Source organism: Streptopelia decaocto (genome assembly GCF_964273445.1).
Source record: "Streptopelia decaocto genome assembly, chromosome: 3".
Lineage (NCBI taxonomy): Eukaryota > Metazoa > Chordata > Aves > Columbiformes > Columbidae > Streptopelia > Streptopelia decaocto.
This window is the reverse complement of record NC_138656.1, coordinates 57632022-57654957: the sequence shown is the minus strand read 5'-3', so window position 1 is coordinate 57654957 and position 22936 is coordinate 57632022. Positions and strand designations below refer to the sequence as shown.

Below are 22936 nucleotides of genomic sequence, written 5' to 3'. Positions count from 1 at the left end.
GACAAACATTTAAGAAAAGTAGCTTCACATCAAACAGGGCAAAACATTTATTTCCGTCAAAGGTCAGTATCTTTATGGACAAGCTGGCAGAGCTACTGCAAATCACAAATATTTCAGGTAACCTGTATAAAATTTTGTTGCTTCCATACAGCTCTAAAAATTATTGCTGTAATTGCAATTCTACTGCTTTGCCTTTTTGTCTTCAGTAAGATCTCTAGGCTAAGAAAATGCTTTCTTAGATAACTTATAGATCTAGAAATTGTCTCCACATAAAACTGCTATGGCTTCCCAGGAGTAAAACGAGCTAAGTGCCTGAAAGGAAGAGAGTGAAAAAAACTCTGAAATCTAAGAACATACAAAACATCAAAGTAGACTGTTTTCAATACATAGGTCATAGCAGGGAACACTATCAGGGCATTAGGTTCTATCATATATTAGAGGAAAAAAAGCAGCCTTGCACACCCAGTAAATATTCTACAGATCCTCCAGTTTCATGTAAAAATGACATGCTCCATACCGCAGCAGACAGTTCAGGAAAGATTAAAATAGAAAGACAGCCAGTTGTCCTATGTTGGTGCATTAAAAAGGTGTTTCCTAGCTCACCTTAGCCACTTTGTTCTGCTTTCATCTACTTGCACCTATGGGGCAAATGTTTGGATGCTGTGCAGCCACATAGAGAAACAACATTTGTGAACAGCATTTACAGAGGCCATCAAAGTGCAGTGAAGGAAGAGACTACACGTAACTTTATGGTGCTATCTAGCCTTCACTGTAACAAATTAACAACCAAATCAAAACAGTTCAGTCTCCATTCATTTAGAATTATGTTCTGCAAGGTGAGCCCTAGAAACTCTTTACATAGCATATATCCTGAAGACACAACTGTTGTTATGATTAATCTCACAGCAGTATTGCCCTAGATTGCTGAGATATCTGTGTTAGATCACTCCTTCCTCCGTAAATAAACACCAACCCACACAGGACTGGTTAACCAAGAGGTTCTGTATTGCACAGCTCAGCAGCCAATAGTACACAGTAGTGTTTATAAGATCATATCTCTCTTCCATGCAGATGCTCTTATTCATTTGCACAGCTTGCCAAATATTCATTTTAAAATTCATACCAACAGCTTCATTAAAGAAGCTATCTCCTCTATCTTACAAGCTCTAAGTAAGAAAGAAACTTGACAAAAGAAGAGTCAGAGTGCTTACTGAGGAAGTCAAAAGAAGTGTTAGGACTGTTCTGACCTGACACTTGTTGCATGTAACTTTGCCCCCCCAAAAGACACACAGCAGTGTAATCAATCTCTCTTGCAGTTTTGTTCAGCTTTTCTCTTTCATTCACTGACATATTTTTATCCTTCTGACCAGAAAATGCTTATTTTCCACCAAAATCCTTCATGACAAAGGAATACAAAGAGATTTTTATCTTAGCTCGTATGTCCTAAAAACAGTTCTACAGAAGTCCCTCATATTTATTCCACAGAACTTATTTATTTAGAGAGGCTGGATACATGTTCTGATTACAATGTTTGGACTGAATATTGCTATATATGTCTCCCACCTGATCAGGAGTTACAAACATTCAATGCAGAAATCACTCATCCCTTTGGTTCAGTGAACAGGGATTTAGCAATGACTCCGTGTATCGCACTCCTGCTGGCATGGCTGGAAGCAACGCCACCTGCTATTTTGGGAGATACATTTCCGTGGAGCAGTCGTCAACATCTAACACTTACCCACAAAAGGAAGTTTAATGAAACTTGGCCTTCCACTTTACAAGACCGTAGAAAATGTTTCACTTTTAAGCCTGGACTGTCTATAAACCAGTTCAAATTATTGTCATCAGAATCACAAATAGCATCCAAAACTTTCATCCATTTGTCAGTTTAACACCTGAGACTCCACAGTGTAGTAAACTATGGGAGTGCACCAGGGTCCTTGTGTATGCTTTAACTCCTCTGCAAAGTGAACAGGCTGGTTTAATTTTGATTCCCTAAAGTCATTTTCGTTCTGTTCTTTACAATATCAGTCATGGATTCTTTGGACACTTCACCCTGCTTAACCTCATCACTAATACGTAGAAATCAGCTTCTGCAGGTAATCACAGAGACTTTAAAGCATGTGCTGAATGCATTTATAACTGGCTTCCTTCTCTCTCATTTGCAGTATTCAAAATGCCATCCATCAGAGGATGATTCAGTGCCATCCCCTAAACCTATGAACTGCTTCCTGGGTTTCCATCACTGTCAGCTTCCTCTTCATTCACTGACATTCTGACATTTGAATTTCCACTAACATTTCCATTACAACAGTTCTTGCAGAATAACAAAACTCTTCAATTAAATGAAGTTTTAAGAGAAAAAGCAAGCTGCTAGGTTAGAAAGAACCATGTTTACAACACCAACCCTAATATAAAATGTAAAGAATGTTAGTTGCATTTTCAAAATTCAGAGGAAGATGATCTATCAGTTCTTCATTATTAATGGGTATATCCATCTATCAATTATCCATTACTAATTTGATTTGGCTTATACTGCAAAAAGTTCACACAATGTTACTGTGAGGACCATGTTGAAGGCAGCCAGTCTTTCTTCCTTAATTTTGTAATGTAAGCTAAACTACACCTACATTTTGCACAAGATCTTAGCTTTTATATTTGTCCCTGTCAGGCACCTGTTCTGTTTTGCTTCACCCTTCAACTTACATGTCTTCCACCATCACAGAAAACTGCATCACTTGTGGGACTGGTTATTATGTCTTCTTCCTCCTTGCAGTTCCTTTTGGTCAGAATATCACTATCATTTTGGGTACCAGCGATGAGCTGTTGAAGACTGGGTGTATTTTTAATCTGTAAGAAATTCAGCACATATTTTTTTTTTAATTTAAGAAAAATGTCCTGATTCGTTCAGGAATGCTATCAGAAAAAAAAATAAGTCAGCAAATATTTATAATTCACTCTGATCAACATCATGCATGTGGCACACTTTCAGAGACAATGTAATAATTTAAAAGTTGATTTACAACTCTGTTATCTCAGCCAGCAGTACATTCATTATATTAAAAATTTTCTAAAAATCAACATACCATCACCTAATCTAAGGATCACTACCATAGCAATTACTAACAGCAGTCTACTAATAACACACCAAAGTAGCAATATACTAATAAAAGGCCTAATACTAATTAGCCTTTAACAAAACAGTAATTTTGCAAGAAAACAACAAAAAAATCTTGCCTTCAGGAAATTTAAAAAAAAAAAAGAAAAGAGTATTTTGCAATATGCATGACACATGCCTGTGTCTATCTATGCAAGAAAGAACATATGTTGAAAGATACTTCAAAATAGAAAGAGACTCACAAGTTCTTGAGTTCTTATTTAGCTTTGATTATAGAAAAAGTTCAAATTTCAGAGGTGTTCTTGACTTTGATTTGACTAAGTCCATTTGTCTTTCCAATCTCCCCATGAAAACCCTGATAATTTTGGAAAATTAAGATATATGATAGCAAAACTCCCCAAGATCTACCTTCAGCCACCTCTGTTACCAATAAGAACAGTTAATAGAATGAAGTGCCAAAAGACTAATACACATGGCTAGAAATATGCTGAAAATAGATTTTAGCTCATTCTGGCACACCACTACCTCTGAGTAATACAATCTATGAAAAGTATGTTCACAGTTCAGTGGGTAGGAAAAGAGTGAGGTAAGAAATTTTACAGGGTTAAGATGTAAGAGAATAATTTCTTCCAAAAAACTGTATAACAGGGATTACTTGAAAGACTAGAAAGAATATAATGTGACCAAATCAACTAAAAGATTGGGACATATTTGCATAGAAGAAACAGATAATATATATTTAACCCCACCTGCACCATCAGCAGAAAGCAGTAAAGAATGAGGACAACAGAGGAGACAATATATTGAGATTACTTCTGAAAAAACAGGATGTGCAAAATCCAAACCAGTACACTGTTACTACAACACACAGAAATTGTTATGGTAGCCCAGCTCTAATGTGGGCAGCAGCCTGGATCTGCTGTCACAGGAAGGGCTACTCACAGCGGCCCACGTACCACAAGCAGCCCCCAGAGCCTGTACATGCTGCTTGTTCCCTCAGTGAGGCAGGTATATGAACTTTAATGAACTTCAAGATTCTGATGGTGAGAGCCCATAGAAAACTTTCTAAAGCCAGATTTTACACTGGCTGGTAGTTTTTGCCATTGGATTGATTATTCACTATTACTGAAGTTAAATATCATCTCTTTCAACTTCAATTTGAGGGAATCAAGCTCAAACCATACCACAGATTTGGCAAACTTACTTAAACACATCTTGCTCTAGAGGCTGAAGTGGTGCCCCAGTCTTGTGCTCTGCACATTCAAGATGGCAGAGTTACAGTTAATACTTCCCAGTCATTCCTAAGAGAAAAAATGCACACTTTCTAGGGGAAAACAAAATAAAACAAAAACACCACACCACACCTGTTTCAATTCATTCTCCAAAAATGAAAGTCCTTTCTGGGGTGGAAATCACAACAAGGAAGACTTCTACATCATATTTTGTTACAAATTTGAGTAATTAGTTGTTTTGCAAGTGTAATTTAAATCAGGTTCTGTCCCTAAGCTTAAGTCATAGTTCAAGTAAGGATGCAAACATCTACCCTTATTTCATGAAAACAAAGATGGAAAACAAAAAATAAATTGAAGAAAGATACAATACTGGCATTGACAGAGATTAATAATTTTAAAAATCACAGTAAAGATACAGAAAGCTCTCATGTAAGTGCAGAGGCAGACAAGTAAAATTTCCATCAATATTAAAAAACCTAAATGGCAAAGACGACATTCACAAGAAAAAAAGACAACAGTAACTCCAGTAAAACTAAAATTCTAGCTTAAATATAGTCTAACTGGTTTGAATGAAACAAAAGCTCCCTGATTCAGAGAAACAGAGCTCTGACAGACAAACAACATTGAAATCTTTCAAAATCTGTAATGCAGAAGGTAGACATAAATTAAGTCCTCAATCTTCAAACTGGCAATTAAAACCCCACACAAATACTCTGGAATCTCCTACTAATAGATTTCCTAAGCCAGAGAATCTATACCCATCCTTTAAACATGATGGGCTGTGCACGATCAGCATGCAATGAAGCATAGCTAATATTCATATTATCTCCAACTCTGATGTTTTTGGTGCATTAAGAGGGGTGCTCTGCCAGTGGAATAGAGAAAGTAACACTGAAATGTGGTTTGCCACAATGGAAGAAGCACTCGGGTAGTTAATAACTGTTACCAATTTTATTTATAATACAGTTGCATACAAAAACACCAGAACTAATTTCACAGAGTTCACAGGCCTTGCTGGACCAATTCAAACCATCAGCCCATGTGTTCTGACATCCTGTCTCTTCCACTTATCGCCACCTAATGCTTCAGAGGAAAGTGCAAAGAGTGCACCAAGGGAGCTGTGAGTAATATTTGCCATGAGGTCTGGCCCAAAGCAAAAGCTTTTCTCAGCATCTAATTCAGGCACTAAGACCACATTTACCTCATTCAGATGAAGAATAAGGCAATTCAGTAAGCACCCACTATGTGGAAAATTGAACATGGACAAAGTTCAGTTATTTGAGAGGTGAAAGTGTACAAAACAAAACAGTCAGTGTAACTTTAAAGCAGATCTGTGACATCATCTTCAGCCCTGCACAATTCGTGGAAAAACTGATGACTGGATTTTTCTCAAACTTCTCAAGAAAATACTGAAAGCTAGAGACTGTAACCAAAGCAAAAGGAAAAAGGAAGTTGCCCAGCAACTAACAGCAGTCAACATTTTCTCCTTGCCAAATTGAAAAGCCCTCGGAAAGTATCACGATGGGTTTTGGATGGCCATAGCTTGGTCCTATTCAGTAGCAAGAGGAGCAGGACAAGAGACAGAGCACTTCCCTGTAGCCCAGCAGTCACACAGAGCAGACATCAATCAGCTTCAAGAGACTGCGAGCGCCTGAGAGCAAAACGACCCATCCTCTTCCTCCCTCTGTGGGGTTCTTTGTAAAATCTCAGTCTCACATTTCAGTTCTGGGCTGAAATCAAGTGTGCAGACTCAGTCAAAAACCTTGTGAAGAATAAGAGTTCTGGCCACAGTCAGTGAACATCAGCTAAGCCCCGCTCATATAATACAAGTAAAATTCCACTGTGTAAGTCATTATTCTTGCAAATATGTTCCATTCCTGAAACAGCCCTCATGGTTACAGACTGTGTATAATAATATGGATACCCTGCTTGTAATGTTGATGGCAGTGTCAGACTGGCTCCTCCTTTGCTTCCTTCTTTCCACATTCTGCCCATAATCTGTGGTTAGGAGGCATCTGTCAGCCATGTCATTCTGGGACTTGGAAATTTCTGAAGTGAAAATAAAAGACAGAAGTCAATATAACAAACATTGCAAGCAATCTGTAAATTTATAGGTCAATTATGTAGCTTTCAAACTTTCATTCTGCAATTTTAGTATTGATCTCCTAAGATTGGGAAAGAGATGAGAGGGCAAGTGTTCATCCCAGTTTGTATAATTATATATTGCCTAACTAAATCTTTCCTGCTGTTTGAACTAGAAATTAAACTCCTTGTTTCCTATCATTATAGCTGCTGCAAGGAATTGTTGTATGCTATGAAATACAGTTTCCTCACAGAAGTAGCTACTAAAGACCCTATATATAGCTTGATTTTGAAAAAGCAGTTTGGTTTGATTCAGGATACAAGCAAGATCATGATAACAACATGAACCAACACAGCAATGGAAATTAGAAAGCAGAGTGTATTGGAAAGTATTTAGAAATTGATCCAAAATATGGATAAAAGGAGAGATGTTACATACTCTGGCCCCGAACCACCTATAACTTTAAGAACATGAGTGGCCCTCATTGACTTCATGACATTACTCATATGGATAAGCTTATGTCCATAATTAAGTACCTTACTGAATTAGCACTTCAGTAACATCTAGTTTATTATAAAATAAATCTATAGGACAATTACACATTTAGTGCACCACTTTTTGCTTCTTATTCCTTGGGGTACAGTCAGACTTCACTTAGAGGGAAGGGCAGCACTCACCCATGATTTTTGAAGCTGAAAACTAGCAGGCTTAGCAGCACACTTTGTTGTAAATCCCAGGTAGTCTCTCATGAAGAATTAATAACTTATAAGTGGTACATGAAATAGCTATCGTATGTTTAATTCATACAGAAGAAATAAGTATTTCTCCCACAGTGGGAGCCTCTGTGGAGGAACCTCAGACAGCAGACAATATGTCATTATGGTATTCAAAAACAGTGGCACTCTTAAATGTGATTTTTAAAGCTATCTTGGGTTAATTTTTTTCCTAGCAGCAATCAGTCCTCAGATGTTTACTGTACTCCGTGTACACCATTAAGGCATCATGTGACATATTCACAGGCAGGCTCAATTAAGTCATCTCTGACTGTAAATGAAACCAGGTTTTTAAAATACACAGTGAAATCAGAGATCATAAAAGAGACTGGAGTGAAAGATCTAATGGAATAGATACAATCTGAGTAGCTTGACCAGCAGTAGAAGCCTCACACTCTTAAAACAAACAGGTTACAGAACAGGTTACTGTGAGAAAAAAAATGATTGTTCAGTTTTCATATCTATTCCTCCTTTCACTTCTCTACCCAAATGGTCAGTAAGACCAACACTATCTATAGTGCCAAGGGCAATTTTGCACTGCAAATAAAACTACAACCAGCAACTCATTTTACATTCACCAAATGGCAACCACTGGATTATAATCTCCTGTCCCTGACAAACCACACTGGAACAGGAGGTAACAGCATACAGAGCAGGCTGCACAACAGCAGCATTGTGTTACACGTGCTAATCCTTTGTTCCTGCTGCTCTCAGATGCACACACACACCGGCTCCAGTGATAGAATCAGAAGCACAATGAGGTTTTCCAGGTTTATTTACTGCAGTACACACGAGCTGGCTGTACTAAATACCTCTTCAAACCAGGACATTTTTATCTAGAAAAGATACAGAATACTAACTTTAGATACTCGTGACCAAAAGCATTTATCAGCACAGTATCAAGTTACATTAAGAGGCCACATTGTCTAAAAAAGCTGTTTTCTTAAGAGGCCCAAGTCTTTCTCTCTGTAACACTTCCTATACTTTTAATTATTGACTTCAGTGATTGCAACACCCTGTTATTTTCTCACAGATTAAAAGGTTCTACCTTAAGGATGATAGCACCTGAATGGGGTTAAACATACAGCTGAACTGAGCTGACAACTTGCTGCTATCCCTGCTCTGCAACCACTGTTCCTCCCTCCTCAGTCCCTGTCTCTCAGCCACATGGCCCAGCACCCTCTGTTGTACAGGCTCCAACACATATATCCCACCTTGCACCTATTTAACTCACTAAACTGGTGGAAAAGTATCTATATGTTTTGTCTGGGTTAATGTTCTGCCCTTTTAATTAGTAAAATCAGTTTCCAGAGGGGTCCAGAAATACTGGTGCTAATTCAAGTTAAACAATAGCACCGTAAGGCCAGAAACAGAGAGAAGAGAGACATGGGGGGAGAAGGACCTTCCTTTTGATAGCTGTGAACTATTAAATTAGCTTGCTTTAGTCCTGACAGTCTTTACCAGTAACTGTGGGATATGACCAGGCTTCAAACTAACTAAATTACCTTGCATCCAGTCTGTGCTACTTCAGCTCTCTGCTTCCAGTAACAAATATCCTACACCACCCTACATTACACTCCCATTGAGGACAGACAGCCATTGTGTCCCTGCATAGCTTTAATAATGTGTCCACGCAGGCACAACAATAAATTTGTGTACTTAAAGGAGAACAGGCCTTTAGGGTGAGTGGAAGAAGTTAGAGGAAAGACCAAATGAGAGCTAAGACAAGATGTACAGGGAAAAGCAGAAAAGCACTAAAGCCAAGTCTATTTGGGTCTAATGTCACATTTGCAGATGTCTAAGATGAAGCTAGTAAGAAAACACTAAGTTTGTTCAAAGACATGCAAATGTGCAAGCCCCTGTAATCTTCATAAGGCTCAGAGGTTGTTTCCCTCTGGTCACTGATGCCTTTAATTTGTTCTTCACACAGGCTGTCTGTCCTCAGCGTAGTTAGCCTTAGAGGTGCATACACAGTCTGCACCCTAAAGAACAGCAGGCAGCACAAATGTACAGGAGTATCCAAATGAAAGAAGAGTTGTTAGGACTGGCTGGCTCTTTGAATAAGCACTGAAAAAAACCCCACAACTAGACAGACTCCAAAGAAGGAGGGAAGTTCTCTTGAAAACTGCCAGTGAATGAAAACTCTACTTCCATTACATGATAGATACTTCGACACGGTCAGCTGGGTTTCAGTCAGATAGATAACACAAAGATCACTACAGTAGAAAGTGGTTATTACGCTGTACTAACATGAGTGAAATATACTGCATCTGAATACCCAGTAAACTTAAAAATAACATTATACGGTCTTTTCACATCTTTACAGGAAAGGCATTCTGAGTTGATATCATCAGCTTGTTAAACTACTAGCAGAATACTGAAGAAGAATTAGACTTGCTGTATTATTTTCCAGGTTGGCTCAGTCTTGGCATTAGTCACTTCAGACACTAGTCAATACCCTTTGTTTATAACTATTTTTTGGCGGGTAATTTGGCCAAAGAAATTGAAACATTTTACTACATTACTCTAGAATGACAAAGCGGTGAAAGCTACTTACTTTTTATATGTGTTGTGAGAGACAAAAACAAGTTTTCCACGGATTTATTAAAACTTTTAGACTGTCTGAGTTCCTGCAAATGGGAGATGCCAAGAGTAAGAAAACACAAAATATTTGCTGTTTTAAAGCTGCCATGATCACATATCTACAGATCACATAATAACCAGACGGTAAGGCTGCAGCACTTTGCTCACCTCTGTAGACAAATATGTTGATGTGCTTGAAAACTGTCACACCACTGTATGAAGATGGAAAATGATCTTTTCAGTTCCATACTTTTGATATACAAGTGGAACTCCTTGTAGGAAGATCACATAGCAATTTCATAAATACAACTAATTACATCTCTGATTTGTTGTGATGTATTTAACACCTCAAGTAGAAAAGTCCTAACTAGTACAGATGCTCCTATGCCTCTCAGTCAGAGAGTTTTCATCAAACCCCAGGTAAGCCCATATTAGAATGTTTACAGAATTGTAATGGGCTTCAAAATCGGGGCCTCAGGACCCGGGTCAAAATGAACTGAAGTAGTAAGTTAGTGTGATTTCAATGAGTTCTGAGCCATGTCCTACTATTCTGTCCATTAGAAATTGTACTGCAAAGGCAACCATCAAATTCACTGTTTTCCACTCAGTAATTAAAATAACACATGGAATAATCACTTTATAAATGCCTATTGAATATCATAGGATCATAGGATCCTTCTAGAGGGGACCTCAGGAGATTTCAATCCAGCCTTCCTATAGTGATGGACCAAAAAACTGGTGCAGTATTCTAATGCCAAGTAGAGAGGGTTAATCACTTGCCTCATAAACTAAAAACTAACTGAAAACATCCCTCATTATAGACTCTGACTTTTCTCTCCTACTCCTAATGTAGTACTAAAAAAAAAAGTCAAGTGAACATAAGGATAAGGCAGCATTTATACTCTTAACACAATGCTACAGCAGTTGCTGTTCACTGCATTTCTGTGGCTGGCCTTTTCATATCAATGACAGTCTAAGAATTGTGTGCATTTGCATATTTTGCAGATATGTATATTTACCATCACGTTGCTTCCTGCTGTGGATTCTGTGAAAGGAGGCGGAGTTGGAGGCACAACAGAAATTTTACTAGAAATTTAAGAGACAAACAGTGTAACAATTAATATATTATGCTAAGAGATGGCTAAATAAACCATGTTTCTACACAGTACCTTTATTACCTGTCTTTCCTGCAATCTAAAAATCTGGGTTGAGATCCCGTGTCTTTAAGAGCTGCAGCACAGGCTCACTGTCTGTTTGTAAGAGTTAGGACTACCTTTCTATCTCCTCAATCTTGGGCTGCTTGAGGCAGAATTATTAATTTAAAACAATCACAAAGACCTATTTTAGAACAGGCTTCCAAGACACTGTTAAAACACAATTTCTGTGTAACGCTCTGTTTCAGAGATGTTTTCAGAAAACAGTCATCTGTATTTACAATACTAAAAAGATCCTTTCTTGCCTGGGCCCAGAGCTGTTAGAGCCCTTTTACAGCATTCCAGCCATTTACCTGCTGTAAAGAGCCCTGGTTTAAAATAAATAAATAAATAAATAAATAAATAAATAAATAAGTTTTCTGACAGAATCTGTTATCAGGACACAACCACAGACCCTAAAGGCAGCCAGCGAACTTCCTTTTTGATTCTCTCCTACTTTAACCACACCTAGATAAAAGCAAGGCTTTATGCAGCCCCAGTTAGGATCATATCTAGCTGAATGTAAGTTTCTGTCTTATGCAGGTATGCCTTGACAGATTATTATAATAAAATTGAGGTCGTGTCTTTGTATATTATTTTACTTCCAAAAAAAGTAAGAGAGTTTCTTTTATACAATATAAGTATACTGTTATTACATTATATATCACTAGTAAAAACTTAGGCATCGTCATGCTTAGGTCTCAAGTCAAAGTATTTATTCAGAGTAAAGTACATTTTTTACTTGTTTTAAGTTTTGGTGAGCAGATATGCCTTACCAAATTCAGAGCTTCTTGTCTACTGTTTAGCCTAAAGCTATCAAACCAGCAATATCTCCCATTGAGCAAATAATGATGCTATTGCTATTATACCTAGTAAATAATTCTCATCTCTGATCATTTAAAAGTACTGTGTGTATTTGAAAGATAATGGTGTAAGTGGTTATGCCAAAAATATAAGCAGATATAACAAAAATACTGCATGCCCCTTCATTTCACGTAAATATGAAACCATTACTCTAAACAGCACTCTCTTTTGGACTTGAGACCGTTTCTATGGATTGCTGAGAGAAAGACATGGTATTTTTTCTATGCTTTTATCATCTCTACTCCAAAAGTATTGAATTTGTTTTCATAATAAAAATATACAAACTACTGGCTGGTTTATAACATAGAATATATCACCTATGCAAATTCTCAGTGTCCTAGGATGATTTGTTCTTTTATGACTCTTACCTCAGTTCCTGATAAGACTTCAAGATCTTTGCACCAACTGTTTCATGTCTGCCTGTGAAGGAGAAACAAAACAAACACCCAAAGGTCATTTAGCAAAACAGCAGATACTAAGGCCTCAGTGCCTTTTCAGGAACTGGCCTGTATTTACAAAAGCTCACACACATGCAAGCCAGGAGTGAAATCATCTCCCACCTGATATACCAGTGTACATGCCAAGCAACACACAAGTCTCTCCTGTATCAAACTCTATCGTGTCTCCACCTTCCCCTCTCGCAGTTGACACCAGCTCTTCACAAATGCTGAGAACAATCACGTACAGCTGCTAACAGGCCCATTCCTGTGAGTTGCTAAGTGCCCTCAGTCTCCTGAGGTCCAGGGGGCATGTGGTGCAGGGGCCCACAGCACTGAAGCACACTTTAGCCATAGAACTCAAACACTATGGAAAGCTTGAAAGTGTGTACAAGAGTAGGCACATGGTCATCTCTTGCATCTTATGAAAAATTCTTTTCACTTTTTCTACTAGAGACCTGAACAATCATGAAAACACATGACTAAGCTCACAAACATAAGTAAACCCCTTTGCTAAGGCCATCCCTGTGGGGAAATAGCAATCATGTCACATTCCTCAGGTGAGCAGCCACATGGTGTAAAGAACACCGAGAGACAAGCTCTCCATCAGGCACAAACAATGAAAACTCATAAAAACATAGTTTGTTTCTGAGTGATTTCAAACAAAAAGAAGACCAAATGCATGTAACAAATGGCCAACTGAAAATATCTGAGGTGGCTTTAATCACTAATCATTGCTAATACATAAAGTTGCATGTAATCCATGCTTTGCTGAAAATGTCATTAATTATAATGTATTACCTACATATAAGTAGCAGACCCCTGTGGTGGTAGAAACAATAATCAACTTATTGATGTTACAAATTTCAATCAGAACTCCAGACTTGAAGCTCTTTTACCAAAAGTAATATTCGGTATCTTGATTTTTTGCAGTATTAACTTACTTCTTAGATTTTTTTTTTTTTTTTTTTTTTTTAGTCAGGAAAGGCAATCTATCACTTCCACGAAAATATTATTTTTATTCTTTAGGTAAAGGTTAAACAAAATGAATAAGAGGCATACTGAAGTAACTTTTTTTTTACTCTGCAACATAAGAAAACTCCACTGTAACATGTATTTTTTCAGTTAGTGAATACTTCACTTGTGTTATATGTTCACACCAAAAGAGGGCACTGTCTCTCCAGACTTGAAGGATACATAACTACAATGGTGGCTGTTTTTCAAAGGTTGCCATTTTTAAACTCCTTTAATTAAATTAGTTGGTCTAATCAAAAGGAACTAAACAAAACATATTTCTCTCTACAGGCTTATCTTCTGTACATCCTTTGATCTTTGTGCATTCAACTGTATTAACAATAGACTAACTAAGCAAAATGCTTCATGTGCCAGCAGAGCTTTGATAATGCAAGGTGAGAACTCATCTATTTTACTGGAAAGAGGGACATTCAATACCTTGCAATATTGGATTCAGTGTCTGAGAACAACATAACATTTTCCAGTAACTGTGAGAAATTGTCAAAAATACCAGCTTTAGACTAACTGGAAAGAATATGAGGGAAAAATTACTAAAAATGGTTATATAATACCATTGTGCTTTAAAAGATCAGTCAACTAATACTTTAAAATTAGAAATTCTATTAGCTAGAATGGAATTCAGTGAAATCTTTTAAATTCTAAATGAATTGTTTAGCAGAAACTGTAGCTCAGTTTCTTAATATTCTACCTGCTATATTTCATGAATACCAACTACCAAAAATTTGCCTGAGTATGTTCTTCCATTTATAAACTACTTCCTGTTCAAGTTTCCCAAGGGATATTTAAGGTCCAGTGCCTTCCTTTTTATCAGATATTCTTAAATCTGGAGAGGATGCAGATACTGGAAGTGAAACTAAAACTAACATCTACCTACAGTCAGGCACGAAGTGAGACAGTTGCTGGTCTGAAGTGGCGCATGAAGGAAAGAGGAAGGAAATCCTCTCCACCTCATTAGTCATTATAGGTGAAACTGAAGACTAACAGCCCCTTGGCTGGTAAAACACACAGGGCAATCAATCCCCATCCTCTATAATTTCTTTTAGGGTTTTGTATATCTAATTGCACTGAAAAGTCCGAACACAAGGCAATGGTGCAGCTGGCTGAAAGTAAAGAAAGAGTAGGCATTTAGCTCTCTGTTGGTTTATAGCTATAGATGTTGTGGGTTTTTTGGTTTTTGTTTTGTTTTTTCTTTCATTCCATTCTGTTATTTCCTTAAGCTTTAGAACTTTCTCGTGAAAACAATTGAAGTTTTAACTTTGACAAACAATGGATGCAAGATCATTTCCTTCCTGCACATATATTTTAACATGTCTGTATTTATTTCACGTCATTGTATTTCTTGGAAGCTTTACACATCCATTAATTCAAATTGATATGGCCAGCAATTTTCTTATTATTCATTCAAAATGAATTATACTTTTAGGTACATTCTGCTAGTTCGTGTTCATGTTTTATTTAGTGCATAGACAGATGCACTGTATGATAATTTCTGACAAATATTTCAGCAAGTGGAAGAAACATTAAATATAGTGGCAGACTACATTCTGTGTTTCACCTAGATGAAGACTATACATTACACAGCAGTTTATGGTGTTTCAGCAATTACCTTCCCCTGGGTATTTCTTTGCCCGTTCCTCAAAAAACCATTCACCGGTCTTTACTTTCACATCTCTGAAAAACAAGCAGAAGACATTTGAACCAACATTTTCCAAAATGTGTTTCTTCAATTGTTTGATAACCATTTAACAATCCAACAATCCTTCTTAAACCTACCATAAAACTAGAATTTCATGACTGCTCACTCTATTGGCTGATTTTGCTGCAAACAAAGGATCCTTCCCTTCCATTATTTCTTTTTTCCCTTTTGCTATGTAGGACGGCCATGGAAAGCAAGACATACTGCTCCAAAGCTGGGAGTCCTGGGCCTAACTCCAGTCTTTCTACCCAACTCCTGTAACAGCCCCAGGCACTTTTGCTGACATCGCTCCTTGCAGCTACAGCCCTGTCTGAGAAGCAGGGCAAGTCAGTGAGAGGACATGCTCCCACACAGAACTTGGGGTGGCCACCAGGAAGCAATGAGCTCCACAACCCTGATGCTGTGATGGCTTCATAGCCCATCTCTATTTTGCAGAGATTAGTATCAACAATGGCAACATTATACACAGGCACCAGGAGTATTAAGCTAAGCTATGATGATCAAATGTGTGAGAACAAAGCTAATAAAGAAATATCCTCATCAGGTAAAACACACTAACGTCCTTCATAGAAGTACCTTTCTTTCTAGACTCCTAGAAGACAGGAGTCCTTTAAAAAACACACTGTATCAACTCCATTCACATAAGACATGCCTCTTCCAGGTGAAAGATACACATTCCACCAGTCCACAAAGCTTTTAAAATTTACTATTTTGTAAACAACAAACATTCACCTACCTCAGCTCTTCCACCGAGGCATTTAAGCATATTTCTTACAAACATGACCCTAGTGTCTAGGAGAGAATCTCAGTAGTGCTGCTACTGCTAATGTTTTGTTCAGGAAAAAATACTATAGTGGTAAACAAGACTCAAAATTATGATTGCTTAGGACATGAAAATCAGCTCTTACATTTCTTAGTTGTCCTATTTTTCCATCATGGGGGTAAACAAAAGGCACTAATAGCATTTACCACACTGCTGCACTCCCACCCTTCTTGACATTTGCAGCCTTGATGTAAAAGCTCACCGAAAGCAACAGGAGTCTGACTAATTTTAATGGACTTTGCATAGTGACTAAACAAGATCAAGTGTGCTGTCTCTTTGCCATAAAGAGAATTTTAATGACAGCTGAAGAATTCCTTTATATTAGCAAGGAAAAAAAAAAAAAGTAATTTCCTCAAGAAATAATAAAATTGACTTTTAATTCATTTAAAGAATACCTGCATGGTTTTACCACTAAATATCTGGACAAGCTTATGAAATAATTAGGGGTGTGCAGCACTATACAAGGCAGCTTAAAAACTAACTACTCTATAGGGGTTTTCCACTCTGGCCACTAAATAACTGGAAACCAATTTAAGAGAAGAGGAAACGGGGGACGTACCTAGAGGAGGATATGGAAAGATAATTTCTTAACCTTTCCATTTAGTGCTTGTAGCGTGAAGCACAGATAGTGAAATATATGCATTAAAATTTAGTAACTGGCTTGTATCACATATAGATGGAGCTAATCTGCCTATTTTATGTATAAATTGTGAAATAAACTGAGGATTTGGAAAACACCTTTTTAGTGATAGTTTATAGTGTCTTTCAAAACATAGAAAATTACTTCAAACTAATAGTAGAAATTCATTTACCTTAAGACTAATACCTTACCTTACCTTTCTCAGGCTTATTTAAATCTCATTTTGGCATCTTAAGAGAGAGTGAAGGGGTGCACTGGTCTTGTGTTGGCAGAAATTAAACTTTCATCCAAATCCTCACCCTTTATACAGGGATATATATCACCCTACACAGCTGTTGATTCACTTTTAAAACTACCTTTCTTTGTGTACATATTATTTTTCATCAAAGGTGGAAATATAGCTCAACCATTTGGTTTAGAAAGATTTTGATGAACAGGAGGGACTATGCTGGAGTTTTTCGATATAAAAGTTGGACCAATACAGTAAAGACCATTTCCTGGAAAACAAAACCAAGGTGACACAGCAAAAGAAAAACCAACTAAGTCAATGTAAACAAATCTGGATTTCTGGTCACATTTAAACTATTCCTGATAATGTTATTAATACTTTTTACTTCTTAAATTTATATAAAACATTACTTCAAATTACTCATCCATCTAGGTTCCTGTAGGATGAGGCAAAAAAAATTATTAGGAAATTGTCAAGACTGGTTATACTAAACCAAAACACACCACTTTCAGTAACTTGTTATGATGCACTGGTTCAGTATTGAGCCAGGGGAAAGAGTTATATTTAAAGTTCAGAAACTAACACTTGTTCCTATGCTTTGCCATTATAATCTTTTTCACACTACCTGTGGACTACCTTGAGAATCCATTTTACCAAATACAGGAAGGGAAATCCTGATTACATGACGCATAATGCAAAATTCCCACCAGTTTCATTGCTACCAGGACTTCATCCAGCTTTTTCAGGCTGCCAGAGGTTTTGTTTCATTAATTGTTTAAAGCAACAGATACACACAAAACCAGTGTGCATCCACTGGATAACCAGTGTAAACTGGCACTTATCCAAGCCATCAAAATTCCTTACCCATGAGCATAACAAACAGTGCATTTCCAAAGGCAGGGATTCAGGCAGATGCGGCATTCGGAGCACACTCGGTGGCTGCACCCATTGCATACTGCGCCTCTGTTTATCAACAATCCAAGCGATTTCTGACAGCGAGCACAAGATCTCTCCCGGTATTCATGGCTTGCATTTCTTGCCCCTTTCCACCGAAGCTGCTGCAGCTGCAGTTTCAGTTTCCTAATCATCCCAGTTAAAACAAACAAACAAAAAGTAATTAGACCAAAACCCCCAGGTAAGTCACAAGCTAATACCCTGGTTGTGCAACATCATTACTATTCCCTCAAGTCTAATCTCAACTGGGCACTCTCTGAAGGTTTCTACACACAGCTTTTTTGCACTATGGCTGTATATACAACCACAACTGTACATCCAGACAGAGTAACAGTGCAGTATAAATGGGGTTCTGTTCACATCAGTCATGCACACTCAGGGCAGGGCACCGAAATCGTGCACGCAAGTGATTATGCATTCAGATACAAAACCCGAGACTAAATGGTGCTCCCTTTCATTTGATGATGTTTTTTATCACATTTAACCAAGAATCAAATATTCTATCAAGTAAAAATAATCATAACAAATGCCTCATCTGGAAGTTAAATAAAAGCCACAGACCAAAATATTGAAACCTCTCCCTTTCGTCAACTTTGCTTCCATTACATATACCAGTAATCAAGATCTATGTTTTTAATTGTTAGCTATAACATCAACAGTTGTTAGGGAATTTCTAACCAATTCAGAGTTTATAACCCTTTACTTACTTTTCACAGCCGTTTAATAGTTCGGTAATAGTTTCATAAATGTTTTCTGTAAACAAAGTTTAAGTTTCTACATTTAAGAGACTAAACATTTCTAACTTAGCAACATATATATCCTGTTTTACATGGGAATGCAATGTGACAAAGCAGGGTACAAGCTGCAAGGAAATCCTTGCCCTAGCTCTGACATAAAGCAAATAAATGCTGGAGGATTATCCCATATCCTTCACAACTAAGACACTTACATAGTCTGAAGTAATTAAATAGAATCCTTTTCCTAACTGATGACACCTATTGACACTAGTAACAATCTCCAAGACAATGTGGTGTGCTTGTCACCTGTTGTATGTGAGAAGGGACAGTGATGGATTCAGCACAGTGTGCACAGTATCCAGTTCTTAACTCCAGTCTTGGCACAACATAAGCTAAATAAGCCAGACAAAGATCTGAACATGTTCTGTGTTACCAGGACTACATAGGCATCCACAGGAACATGATGAGAATGCCATAAAGCTTTCACAGGAAAAAAACCCAACCAACAACAAACAAACAAAACAAAAAACACCAAACACAGGCAGCTATTGTACTTTCTGTGAAGGCTAGAAATAAAATTCCTCAAGCAGATTATCCACTGAACAGTATTTGCTCATTTTACTGTAGATTAGTCAATGGTATGGTAAATTTAAGAGGCTTTAGATACTCCTTAGTTTTCCCAAAATAAAAGGCATATGCTAACAACAAGTAAATAAAAGGAATACATTTGGAAGCACAATGAAGAGGAAGAAGAGTAATTCTGAGAAGGAAAAAAAAAAAAAAAAAAAGAACAGAAATACAGGAATAGGGGAACAGCAGATACCTTATTCTTTCCTCCTCGATTTTTCTCACGATCTGGTCACGGTACAGGACTTGTAGAACAGCCTCTCGCTCCAATTCCTTAAGGAAGTTTAGATTAAATTCACAGGCCATTTTCCCCAAACTTCGCTTATTTTTTAGACTCCTGTCTTATGGTTCTACTACACCCAGAATGATGGATACTAGTTTATAGAGTACAATGTGGTCTGAGTGTTTACTAAGTGCCTGCGCTCTTACTTGATTGGTAATATGTTTCACTCCATCATACCCTTGAAGGGAAAAATAACTCAGTCTGTCGTCACACAAGTCATCACTTAAGTGTGTCTGCTATGAACTATTATCAAGGTCACAGCAGTCTTGTCTTTTTCACATGAAAGAACTTCTTGTTCTTTTTTTCTTTTTCTTGAGAGTGGTTCAAAAGAGATGAGAGCTTGCAGCAAGATCTCAGATAGGGCTTTAACTGTCACCAGATGGTGGGACAATTCTCAAAAAGATGATGAAAAGGAGTGGGGGGATCAGTTTGTTTTATTTGGTCTTGTAGATTTGGGATTTCCAGGCCTAGGGGAAAAAAAAAAAAACAAACAACACAACATATTATTATCCCTTCTCCTCACTTCTTTGGGACATTTCAAATAACATGTGAAGACCACATTTTGCTACAGTCAGACCTTCTGTACACTAATTTAGATACAGGAGAGGTTTCAAGACAGTTCTGTTCTTCAGTTAGACTCACCATATTGCCCATTAACACTCGGCCATGTACCTTCACATTCTTTGTATAGTCAACATAAAACAACCAATAAAGAAGCTAAAGTGAGTTTTGAACACAGGCTTACAGGCCCCATGACTGGAAAAGTCATACCAGTTGAAACAGAAATGCCCTTTTCTAATCTCATCTCACTGAAAAGACAAAACATCTTCTCAAGCCTCAGAGAAAAGAGGGCAAGACACCCTCTAAGAGTCACCTCTATCAACTGCCTATGTCTGTTGAGTCTAGATAAACAGTTTAATATCCAACAATGCTATTATCTTTGTTAATACACAAAAACACTAAAGAGTTAAGAGATATACTATTTCCAGCTCAGTGCACTAACAATTTTTGCCCCAAAATATTGATGTTAATGTACAAATTATATATAATTAATTAAAACAGACTCACAACTGTATTTTGAATATATTCTGTGACCTTCACTTTTGTAAAACTCACAATAAAATAGAAAATAATTGTTATACACTTCACAGTGAAGCAGAGAAAGAATACTAGTATTTAGTCTAATTCAGTTTACACACCATATCGAGTTTTAATACTACTGTCCAGTGTGTATTGCAAGAATGGTAAGACAGTTCCACTAATGGTACACTAAATACCAAAGATGTGTATATAAAAACTGATTAAGTGTTTCAAACTTAATCTGAACTAAATCCATATAGTCAGGGTCTAGGCAGAACATCTAAACACTAGGACAGAAGGGTAAAGATTTCCCAGGGCAGTTACTGATGCTTCACTGATGGACCTGAGCTGAGAAGCTCACCAACTATCTACATTGCTGGATCATTATTTTAAAACATCTTGAGTTTTAAGTTTAAATTGAAATAAACAAAAAACCCCAAACAAACAAAAAAGCACCCACCACAACAACAGCACTTCAGATATATAGAGACAATGTATTTTTGTAAGTGCAGGAAATTACTTTATATACAGCTTGCCTCAATTAAGTCACTTAATTTCACACAGAGAAAGCAGGAGGTGATAATTTGTATTTATAAACAGTATGCATTCCAAGCTTTTATATCTTTCGTGAAACCCTTCAACAGACACCAAAAAGACAAAGCATTTCACAGAGCACTGTTAACAAAGAGAAAGAAAAAAAAAGAAATTGGTTTCCTGTGGAAACAAAAGGGACAGATATAGGCATAATCATATTTTATTTCCTTACCAACTGCAATTTCACAGGAAATTACTCAGTTGAAACCTAAAAAGCCTGAGCAACTTTTTAACACAATATGTCATCTTCAAAGGCCCCTGCATACTTCACCTGCTTTCATCTTTTACCTCAATAATACCTCCCAGAACTGCTGAGCATGTTCAGAGTCTTCAACTTCACTTAAGTCAATACAATCTGAAAGAGCAGTCAATACAAATACGGGGACCTCTGCAATATACAGGATACCAAAACACCCATTACAGCAAAATTTATGTTTTCTGTAAACTCCTAGGATTTTCAAAGGGTAGTATAATTACAACATCATCAGAAAATCCCACTGAAGCATCAGTAAGGGCTAGCAAATTCATGATAGTCATTATTAAATGGATCCAATAAAACCACTCGAGTGATCTTAAGGAAAATACGTGACCGTCTTACAGAGCCATTAAGAACGTGCCACTGTAAAACAGTTACTAAGAACAACATCTGAAGTTAAGCAAGCACAGAAATAGTTGCTATTTGATATCTCCAGGTCAGAGGTTTTTTCCCAATCTTCAGTTTAAGCTCAGAATGTTTTGTCATTTTTTTCTTGCACATTCAAAGACAGCTCAAAATCTAGCTTAATGATGAGGTAGCTTTAAAAAGAAATTAAATACTGTATCCTCCAAAATGGGAGATAATCCTTGTGCCCGACAATAGACTTGAGCTTGTAATCATTTTGCAGATGTGTTCACATTGGACTGAAAAGCTCCCTACTGTTGCAAAAGAAGAGCTTTCCTAGCATCTAAGCTATCTGCATTAGGTTAGATTTTTGGCAGTAATAAAGAAGTAGTGTTTTCAGTAATGATCCTCCTTGAAAGGAAAGAACAATCTCAAAAACCTTCACAGATGCCCTCCTTTCATGTTTACTCACTGAATCAAGCCAGCTAGCTGTTTTACAGTCAGCTAACCTCAAAGCCAAGCTTGTTCTATGCAAAACCAAAAGCAACAGCAAGCTCTTCAGTAAATACCATAACACTTCTGCCTTTTCAGCACAAAGGTCACATAAAATATTTTGTTCAAGCATTATTTTAAACTATGTATTTAAAATAACCCAGTGTCAGGCACCTAGCAGGTGGATCAGTAGCTTTTTGAAAAATATCATCTGAAGTTTCAAAGCCATCATAAAGAAGACAGGACGACCAACATGGACACGCCTTAGGAGAGGGAGACTCGCATGCACGTAGTGCAATCGCAGAAGACCACTCTTTTTTCTTTTATATCAGACTAAAATAGTGTGTAGTTACATCCTACCTAAGACAAAATTGTTTGCAAAAGAGAGCTTATTTTTTAAGTTTTTGAACTTAGAAATGCCTAACTTAGCAAGCTTTTTCTCAAAGCAATTTTGCATGTAATGCATTATTGGTCTCCTTTCAAATCCTTAAGCGTTAGCAAAACAATGACAATTAAATAAGTATAAATAAACTGATCTTCTAAAGTCATAGCCTTCATTGACTTGAGATCACTGGATTACTTCATCCATTACCACAGAAGATTGATGTAATACATCAGTAGCTAGGACCCTGATTAAGAAGGTGCAAAGTGAAAATCATCACAAAAACTACTGTAATTTGTGGCTATTTTCTATTCTGCAGAGGCCAATCATATAAATTTATTCTTAGTTAAGAAAACTGCAAGCATTATTTTATACTACCTGGCTACAACAGTTGAATTTCCACATCCTTGCACACAAACATGCAAACTACTTATAAGTTCTTTGATAATATTTTACCAAAGTTAGATCTTGTGATTTTAA

The 22936-nt window shown here is 37.1% G+C and overlaps 1 protein-coding gene across 2 annotated transcripts in view; it reads right to left on the bottom strand.

Annotated features, from left to right (window-relative positions):
- The window catches only part of SYTL3 (synaptotagmin like 3), a 32822-nt gene that overhangs the window by 9493 nt on the left and 393 nt on the right, over window positions 1-22936 (bottom strand). Inside the window, exons 2-10 of one of the 2 annotated variants that reach the window (XM_082049079.1) lie at window positions 21270-21369; window positions 19221-19774; window positions 17571-17786; window positions 14925-14989; window positions 12215-12266; window positions 10809-10875; window positions 9764-9836; window positions 6275-6399; window positions 2707-2850 (exon numbers count right to left, since the gene is read on the bottom strand). In XM_082049079.1, the coding sequence (XP_081905205.1) occupies window positions 2707-2850; window positions 6275-6399; window positions 9764-9836; window positions 10809-10875; window positions 12215-12266; window positions 14925-14989; window positions 17571-17786; window positions 19221-19330 (852 nt within the window). In that variant the 5' untranslated portion in view covers window positions 19331-19774; window positions 21270-21369. The remainder of the gene's footprint in view (window positions 1-2706; window positions 2851-6274; window positions 6400-9763; window positions 9837-10808; window positions 10876-12214; window positions 12267-14924; window positions 14990-17570; window positions 17787-19220; window positions 19775-21269; window positions 21370-22936) is intronic. The other variant, XM_082049080.1, reaches the window with a different exon arrangement.